Source organism: Sinocyclocheilus rhinocerous, unplaced genomic scaffold (assembly GCF_001515625.1).
Source record: "Sinocyclocheilus rhinocerous isolate Xijiao unplaced genomic scaffold, SAMN03320098_v1.1 scaffold140, whole genome shotgun sequence".
NCBI classification, from domain to species: Eukaryota; Metazoa; Chordata; class Actinopteri; order Cypriniformes; family Cyprinidae; genus Sinocyclocheilus; species Sinocyclocheilus rhinocerous.
Genome location: NW_015642053.1, coordinates 2,047,004 through 2,056,956, shown reverse-complemented (window position 1 = coordinate 2,056,956; position 9,953 = coordinate 2,047,004). Strand labels below are relative to the sequence as shown.

The 9,953-nt window shown below is 35.1% G+C and overlaps 2 protein-coding genes across 5 annotated transcripts in view; both read right to left on the bottom strand.

The window, feature by feature from the left end:
* Positions 1-3,326, bottom strand: part of LOC107755494 (tudor and KH domain-containing protein-like) — a 14,025-nt gene extending 10,699 nt beyond the window's left edge. The window contains exons 1-3 of one of the 3 annotated variants that reach the window (XM_016572300.1): positions 3,187-3,326; positions 870-1,027; positions 617-708 (exon numbers count right to left, since the gene is read on the bottom strand). In XM_016572300.1, coding sequence (XP_016427786.1) covers positions 617-708; positions 870-996 — 219 coding nt within the window. In that variant the 5' untranslated portion in view covers positions 997-1,027; positions 3,187-3,326. The remainder of the gene's footprint in view (positions 1-616; positions 709-869; positions 1,028-3,186) is intronic. The other 2 variants (XM_016572299.1, XM_016572298.1) reach the window with 2 other exon arrangements.
* A 3,194-nt stretch (positions 3,327-6,520) lies between these two features.
* LOC107755493 (transmembrane protein 94-like) overlaps positions 6,521-9,953 on the bottom strand; it is a 26,227-nt gene continuing 22,794 nt past the window's right edge. For both annotated transcript variants that reach the window (XM_016572296.1, XM_016572297.1), the window contains exons 30-32: positions 9,318-9,411; positions 8,990-9,160; positions 6,521-8,218 (exon numbers count right to left, since the gene is read on the bottom strand). In XM_016572296.1, the coding sequence (XP_016427782.1) occupies positions 8,146-8,218; positions 8,990-9,160; positions 9,318-9,411 (338 nt within the window). In that variant the 3' untranslated portion in view covers positions 6,521-8,145. The remainder of the gene's footprint in view (positions 8,219-8,989; positions 9,161-9,317; positions 9,412-9,953) is intronic.

Sequence of the window (9,953 nt, the reverse complement as noted above, 5' to 3'; positions counted from 1 at the left end):
AAATACACAAAATAATGATCTTTAAAATAGCATCATATGACCCCTTTAAATTATAAAAAGAGTAAAAATATGAATGGTATTATAATGTTATACTAAAACTAAAACAATGGAAAAACCCTTAAGATAACATGTAGAAATAAAAAAACATATCTTAAGCGTGCAGAATAACATAAGTGGACTTTGAACGATTAATTGCCGGTTTGAACGATTACGTAATTGTGGCATCCATAATTATAATCGCGATTAGAAATTCAATTAATTGTGCAGCCCTAATTTTAAATAAATGCTTTTCTTTTAAACTTTCTATTCATCAAAGAATCCTGAAAAAACAGTTTCCAAATAAATAAACAAATAACCACACCAAATCAGTATATTAGAATTCAGCTTTATTATTACAATAATAAAATTATATTTTAAAATATATTAAAAAAGAAAGCTATTTTAAACGAATCATTTCCCAATTTTACAATTGATTAAATAAACGCAGCTTTGGTGAGCCTAAGAGATTCTTGCAAAAATATTTTAAAAATCCTACAGGCCCCAAACTTTTGAACGGTCTATATTGCATATACTGTATAGTTCTAGTGCCATGCAAAAAGACCGAACAAACACTCACTATGTCTAGAAAGGTGCTCTGATATCTTGCAATAGATCGGTACACGTCAAGGGGAACAGATATTCTGGACTCCTCTTTGCTTTGGCATTGCACTACAGAAATCAAATAATGGAATAAAGAATATCAACACTATACTATCACTTTTATACTTACAAAACAATATCATTTTGACCATCCGTGAGTGGAAAACGTATGTCAGCACATGGCAATTGATCAGAGCATTAAAAAAAGCTTGCTAGAGTTCACAACTCACCACTGCTGCTTCGAATGTGACGGTAAACAAGGTATCCCACCGTGGCCCCCACAGAAAGGCCGGCAGCCAAAGCTACTTTCTTCCCAGAGCTCAGGCTCTTCCACGGTCCATCTTTCACTGCGGCCATCACTTGGGTCGGACCAACCGGTAAACTCCACCTAGAGACGCAGAACGAGCTGTAAGGTCCACGAACAGAGCTGAGCAACACCTGAACTTTAGTCCGCACCATGTACGATTTTACATGGGCTTTCTTAGTAGCGCCATGCAACACAAATGAATGGTTGATGACAACGGCAAAGACGCGTCTTCTGGTTGTCTTTCACTCCCAGAACAAAATCTGCAGAACTTTCATCAAAAGTTACTATTTGAGCACTCATTTATGAGATTAGTTATAGCTAGCCTATTTTTTGTTACCCAGTTGGCTAAATAAGGAGAACAAAGATCACATTTAACAAACACTAAGACTCTATAATTGGATTTAGGACATTACAGGCTGTGGAAACACATTAGATCTTTCAAACACGACAATTAACAACACAGTCTTGGTTTTATTAAATGAGATTTTAAAGTTCCAAGCACACAGCAAAGCAGTGGACTGGACAAAGCTGCAATAACGACATGTTTTGTCTTCTAATCTCCCTGACCCAATGAAACCGCTAATCAAAGTATTTGCATTTGCATGAGGTATTTCTGCAAAAACTGCATCAGCTGAAGGATAAAGCAGAGCTTCAGCGCAGTATTGATGCATAAAGCGGTGGTGGGCATCCATCTTGCAGACACACACAGGAGCAACACCATGCAGAATGATTCTCACTGTGAAAACAGGGCAGTGGGTCTGTAGCTCAGAAACACACGGGGTGGTTTAGGGACGTCCACGTCCATCTTGGACCTCAAACCTCCTGTGCTGCCTCTCTTCAGCAGGAGGAACAGGCAAAAGAGTGAAATATAAATTAAATACAAACACCAGCTGAAGGCACCATCCCGATTCCTTTTAGCATGTCAGGAGCTCCTCAATTGGGGGAACTAATAAATAACCCTAACAAGCACATGCACCATGTAATACACCACTTCTTTTTATTTTTAAAATACAAAAGAGACAAAAACAGCAAATGCATATTGATGGTCATTTGACATTTCATTTGAAGCCAAATCAATGTTTAGTTGTAATATTGCAGTTTGAGAAGCCCTCGAAATAAGCCATTTTTCTTTTAATTTAGAGATTAATAAATTATATGCAACCATTGTTGTTATTTTTAACTAAACCAGAAACCGTTAAAAAACGATTTCAGTAACTAAAATAAAGCAGAAATAAAATAAACCTATACTTTTTAGAAAAACTTACATTTTGAAAAGTTAAGTTGACAACTAACCTTAAGAGTGACTAAAATCTTAGGAAGAAAAAAATATGGAAACATTGATTGAAACCTAAAATGCAAACTGAAAATATAAAATAAGAGGTCATTTAAAATATCAATGAATGCTGTATTATATAAACAATACTAAAATAACACTGCATGATGCAACCTAATCTGATGTATTTCTGGGGTATTATTTTGCATTTGAAAAGATGCACATCTGCTGCACATGTGGCAGAATAACCAAAAGTGTTGATAGCCATATTAAAGAATTATATTGTAAAAGCTTCTTGAACCAAAAAAATAAATAAAATAACTTCTTGCTCTGTTATTATAATCCACAAATATACTTTTTGTCAAGTGGTTCACATAATAACCATTTTAAACCAACTTAATCAGATTATCTATCAGCAAATATGTAAAACTCAGATTTGGGTGGAGTCAGTAGGGTCACTAGCCATAGATGTAACTTAGGCCAAACCAGACTTTCTTTGAATGTAGGTCTGCTTCACTTTACTGCATTCTCTCTCTGGTTTAGCATGTGCAAATATAAACAAGACGGCATTCATGTGCATCAGTAACATCTACCTTTGCTGCTTTTTCTTTTGCTCATTGAAGCTTTAGCTTGTATCACTGCACCATTATCAGATACATGCACATAAAAACAGGACCTGTTGTGCATCAAGATCATGTACGTGAATATGCGTGTGCAATTGTTAATGCAGCGTCTGTTAGCGCGTGATGGATGTGCATTTCTCGCCTTTTCAAACAATCAACCCCGCGTTTTTAAAGCCCTAATTGTTTTAAAAGCCTACGTCTGACAGGTTTGTTTGGCTTGGGTCGTGCCTTTGCAACATATACAGTAGGTCGTTTGGGTTTTCAAATGGCATCTTCCTCGGACGCCTAATGCATAAACACCAGAACCAGATAAAGCACTAAAACAGATATTCCGATATATTTACCTCTAAAAGGGTATAAAATGTGAAGAAACCCACGTAGCGAGTCCTTCAAATGATCTTATGACACCCTTCAGCGTGCTGCTGCTGATCCACCGGCGCTGCCGTGCTTCAATTCTTGAGTACGCAGTACGCACAGTTAACCTTTCAACTATGATTGGCCAAATGCCCGCTTGTCTTCTTCTTCTTCTTTTATGTTTAATGGCGGTTGGCAAACCAGCTTAAGGTGCATTTCCGCCACCTACTGGGATGGAGTGTGAGGCCTCGATGAACGAATATATTATATACTACTAATAAAAAAAATAAAAAAAAAATAAAATAAAAATAAATTAAAAAAACTAAATTCTTCTAATCAAATCTGTATCTCTCAGATATTTTAGAAGAAAATCATAAACCCTTAGATGTTTCTGTGCATTCTGAAATATATTCATAACTGAAATGTCATTGATTTCCATATCTCTTAGTTTTTCAACAAGTTGCTTTCTTTGTCTATTATATGCCTCACAATGTAAAAGCACATGTTCAACTGTTTCTGTTATTCCACAGTAACTGCAGCTATCTGACTCACTTTTTCCTATTATATACAATGAATAATTAAGGTTAGAGTGTCCTATACGGATCCTGGTTATAACAGTATCTTCTCTTCTGTTTCCATATACCTTTCTTTCAATCCCCACTTTCTGTTGAATGCTAAATAAGTGTCTCCCTTTTGACTCTTTATTCCATACGTCTTGCCACATACTTCCAACTGCTGTTTTAATAATACCTTTTACTTCTGTTTTACTTAAAGGAATTTCTATGTCAATCTCTTCTTTTCTCAATGCTGACTTGGCCAGCTTATCCACCTCCTCATTTCCTTCTACACCTACATGGGCAGGTATCCATAAAAACTCTACTCTTACTCCTGTTTGGTTTATTCTATATAAATTCTGTAAAATTTCATAAAGTATATCCTGTCTAGATGCTGATTTCCCACTATTTAAACTGTTTAATACTGAATATGAATCTGAACAAACTACTACACTTATAGGACTGATTTCTTCCACCCACTGCAGAGCCATTAGAATTGCCATCATTTCTGTTGTGAATACAGATACCTCGTTAGATAACCTTTTAACTATACTATATTTAAAATAGGGAATATATATGGCTGCTGCTGTATACCCAGAATCTGGATTTTTTTGACCCATCCGTATATATTTATCCCGCTTGTCAACCACTAGATCCAATCACAACCTCTGATGTTGTGGCACCTCTGGTGCAGACAACGCCCCCTATTGGACGATTATAGCAACACACAGTGGGCGTAATCATTTCTTACAACCTTGATGGCATAATCAAGTCTTGATTTAAGTCCAATCATGGAATGTGATTTTTATGTTTATAAAATTGAATAAGTAAATAATAAAATAAATAAACTTTAAAATTGTATTTTAGAAAATCTGAATATTAAAACTCCTGTAACTTTTTCAGTCAGTATTTCATCACTAACGACTCTTCCAGTTATTACAGTAACAGAATGTGAAATATAAAATATCTGAACTATATTAAAGCATATTGGTTTTGCCCATATCTCTGAAAGAAGTATTATTGTGGACCAATATGCACTCGTATTTTGGCCAGAAGCATCAGTTTAGTGTTAAAATACCTTAATAATGGATTTATTTATTACAAACATGCAGCTTTTCACTTCACAAGACGTTTACTTAAGTCGTGTGGATTATGTATGAATTAATATGTTTTTGTCAGCTTTTTAAACTCTCATTCTGATGACACCCATTCACTCCAGATGATCCATTGATCCAAATGATGTAATGCTAAATTTCGTCTTCAAATCTGATCCAATGAAGCAACAAATTAATTTACATCTTTGATGGCCCAAGAGTACATTTTTGGCAAATGATCATTTTTGTGTAAACGATTCCTTCAAATATTGCCGTATGTAAAACTGCAGACTTTGGCAGAATGGATGAAATGACTTGGACAGTTGAATATTACAATATCATAAGAGACTTTCTTAATGAAAGAGCACACCTTTTTTTTAATGAACATATTTATTAATATAACATTGGCCACAAATGATCTCTGGGGAAGGGGAGAAATCAATGTTAAAGACATCATAAAAAAATACAAACTGTACAACATTTATAAATCTTATGAACATTCATAAATAGCACATATATTGGGTCAATCAGTGTAGGTTGTAGCCCGGGCATGTATTTTGCAGAGAGGTTCTGCACAGCCCCCTAAAAGGGCCTGATTCACACTCCTGGCTTAAAGATGACAGATTTTCTGACTGATGGAAAAACATCAGCAACATTTTAATCCATGCATGAAACATATTCAATGTTCAGCAGATGAGTAAATCAAGAAAACCTTGCATTCTTATGGTCTTTATCATGCATACATCAGGAAATAAGGGAAGAGAGAAGATTTCAAAAATAATTACCCAAAAATTACTGTACAAAAAACACAGCTCCCAAAACATTTTTCCTGTTACTACCATTTGTACATAACAGAAGATCAGTGCTTATAAAAAATTTTTTTCGCCCTATACTGATATGCTATTTTACAATTTTCTTAATTGTACATATTTATACCATTGATTTAGCACCAATTAAAAATTAACTACTTTATTTACTTTTTGATTTCTCCATTACGTCTGTATTTGGGCGGCTTAGTTACACAGCAGTGATTCTGAACGAAAACATCGAACCACAGCAACAGTTATGTAATGGGGCAGTATAACCTCTAAACACATCGTAAGACCCACCTTCCTGTTGAATGAGCAGGAAAAGTAGAAGAAAGCATGTAACATGCATTGCAAAAATGCACTATGTACACTTATGAACATTCAGTGCCTATAACAATCTCTCGATGCATTATGGAAAAGGCTGCTAGGTTGCAATCATTTGCTGTTAAGATGTACAGACATATGTAACCATTTCAAAATAAATATCAACATTAGATTAGAAATTACAGTATGTATTTGTGATTTAAACTTGAGTATAACAGTGTGACAGGAACAAAACGGCAGGAAATCAATAAATTAAGACATCTTGCAGTTTAGAAAATACTAACTGGGTTCTTGAGTATAGGTTCTAGAGGTCCCATGATGCCTGTACACAATCATTTTTAAAATCTACCACATTATACAGGTCTAGCAGCAACTTAAAGGGACAGTTCACCTAAAAATGAAAAGTCAAACTGATTTATTCACCCTCATATCATTCTAAACATGAATGACCTTCACTGTATGGATACAAACAATGAACACATTCTACTAAATATCTCCTTTTATGTTCTGCAGATGAAATAAAGTCTAACAGGTTTGGAACAACATGAGGGTGTATTGATGTCTATTTCCATTTTTGGGTGGACTATCCCTTTAAATTCTCCTTTTATTAAGTCTAGAGGAGGTCAGAGGTTTCAGGCTATATGTTAGTGATTTGCACTACTATTGGAAAAAAATAAATGCTGGTAATTTGGAGATTAGCTGGTCACTGTCAGAAAATACATTTGAATGTATTTTTAAATAAGCACATCTGGTGACACCGTAATTGAGCCCCTTATACTCCATAGCTGCAGCCCAACGAGATAAATTAAAATAATAATAAAACCTATTAAAATCATGACGTTGCCTAAATTATATTAACAATCAGCTAGAGGTAGAACAGAATAAAAGTTCAATATCCCTCTTTACCAGTAAACACTGAATTCTCTGGATGGGGGTGAAAAAAAAAATTACTAATAATTACAAAAAAATTTTTTTTAAATAAGCCCACCCCATCCAGAGTTAGATATATTCATTACAGAACATCGGAAATAATTCTCTTGAAAAAATGTGCGGTGAGAAACCAGGCAAGTGTTGTCTTGCATGCAAATGTATGCAGCAAAAAAAAAAGAAAGAAAGAAAGTAATCAGTGCATTCTGGCTGACAATCACATATGTGAAAAAAAAAAAAAAACTGTAGACAGAATTAGAACAAGTTGGAACATTCTTCCTTCAGCTGGAAAGCTATTGCTTTGCCTGGTTAAAAAGTCTTTGTTTTGATTGAACTTAAGAACTTTGCAGTAAAAATAGAGTTTAAAAGAAGACTAAAAAAGGATTCCAGCTACTCATGCATTTCATCTGATATTGATTTGTAAGAGAAAATGAAATTTAAAGCCTGTCTGATTCTAGGCAGGCTAGTAAATGAGTTTGCTCAGTCTCCCACTGACTGCATTTGATTTTGGAAGCTAAGCTTCTCAGCTAAGTTGCTCTAGCTGATAATTCTTGTAAATGAATTCACTTGATCACAAAAGAAAACAGAATGAAATATTTCCCCTCTGAATATGAGGTAAGTTGTGGTGATGACATTCACATTATAACCTGTTAAAACAGGCTTCAACAAGCTCGTATGACGTACTAAATGAACTGCACGAAACCTCTCAGCAGTGTGACAAAGAACCATACGGCTAAAATACGAACACAGAGAACCTACAGCAAAAGCTCATCTCATGAGCGGTCAACTGTCTCGTGTTTGAAACAAAGGAAATCAATAAAATCCCCATTTCACAACATCTAATAAAAAAATCATGCTAATTTAGCCCTCCATTGTACATTTTGGTATATATTCTCTATATCGTGCATTACAGTTTCAGGTTTTGAAGGGGATAAAGAAATGACCTCATTGAAAAACAATCCCTCCATTAAATGACCCTGTCCAAACCAAAGCAGCATGCAGGTGAACATCCCTCAAACAACACAGATGAAATCTTTACTTTGAGTAAAGCCTAAATCAAAAGATAGTTTAGGATCTCACTGATTAAAAACGCAGCCCTCAGTGGCATTCATGGGAGAAATAGAGTTCCGCCCATTGGAGGTGTTGCAGGAAGCACTCTGTTGGGAGGAAATCCAAAGGAGTCTTCATCTTCTCCACCCCTGAAATGAACATGACGCTTAAGTGTCCGGTGCAGACACAGGTCAGAAGGGAGAGTTCATCCCCAGCTTAGTCTCAAACTGAAGCTTCTGCCTCTTCTGGTAACGCACTCGTACCCTGAAATCAGAGCCATATTTTCATAAACTGTGGGTTATATGATTAATGGTTTATGTAGGCTAGATTTGGGCTTATTTAAAATGTAAAGGAATCACATAAGAAATGAAATAGTCAAAATAGTGAATTAGTCAATATTATAATTTAAAATAACTAAAAAATAACTGTTACAATTAAAATAACTGTTAAAATAATGTTTTAAAAAGTTATTTAGTCCTGTGATGACAAAGCTGAATTTTCAGCAGCCATTAACTCATGATCGTTAGACGACTTTTTAGGTCTAATATGCTGATCAAGAAACATTTCTTATTATTATCAATGTTGAAATCAGTTCTAACTGCTTAATATTTTTGTGGAAACCGTGATACATTTTTTTTCAGGATTTTTTGAAGAATAATGAAAGTTTAAAACATAATTGTCTTTACTGTCACTTTTGATGAATGTAATGCGTCCTTCCTTACTGAATAAAAGTACTATTATTATTATTATTATTATTTTAATCTAACTGAACTCAAACTTTTGAACAACAGTATACACTGTGGCCTATTCCTTACATAAAGCTATCATACAGCTTCAGATGACTTGGAATATTTTAAATGAGTCCAATGGCCTACTTTCATGGTGCATTTATATATTTTTTAATAAATGCGTTAATTGTATGAAATAAGCAACAGAGAAAGAAAGTCATTTAGGGATGGTAATGGCATGAAACTGAGTAAGTGATGACAGAGTTTTCTTTTGTTCCCTCTACATTAAAGCGATTTATCCTCTTACCTGATTTCATGCAGTTTTACTGCTTCATTGATTAGCACCACAAGTACGATGGACAGAGAGACCAACAGCCAGACCAAGAGGGGAATGTGATGTAGCGTGAAGACCACCTCTGTACTCCTGTCCTGCCACAACTGATAATCTATCACAGCCTGAACCACCTGTCCCAACAACCTGCAAGAAAAACCATTGACAAAGTGCTTTTAAATGATCCAAGCCAAGTGAAAATACTTTTTTTTTTAAATTTAAATTTTTTTTTTTACTTCTAAATAAATGACTTTTAGCATGTGACTTGATAATAAAATAACCATTCTCTACATTAAACACTTACACCACAGGCACTGTGAGACACCACCATGTGTTACTGAAGGGGTTCCTCCTCCACAGGGGTTGTGAACGGTGCACATAGCTCAGAGAGATGACCACTGAAAGAGAGGAAGAGAGATGTTTTTTTTCACTCAGATCCATCTAGATAAAATAAATATTCAAATGAGACAATTAGGGTATTGAACGTATTGAACCGTTCGGTACAAGGCTTTCGGTTCGGTATGCATTACAAACCGAACAATTCGATTCGTTGGACTAATCCTATTACATTTGGAAAATAAAACAGCTTAAAGTGTGTGAAATATGATGTACTCAGTGCCACTGCGCTCAACAAGGCAGCCCAAGCGACGTAACAGGCAGCGTGCTGTCTGCCCCGCGATAACCTCCCCTTGCTGGGGTGCGTCGAAAGACGATGATCTTGTGTCGACGATAGCCAGAGATATTGACAAAAACATCAAATGTTGGCAATATTAAGATATTTGTAATTTCTAATTAATGTAGGCCTGTTACATTCTTATTTTTATTAGGCCTATTATTATTATTATTATTCTGAAGTTACTTTTATTAGGCCTATTAAATTAAAATTACATTTAATTTGCCCTGCAATAATTACCAAATAACTGACGTGCTGCGAGGATAA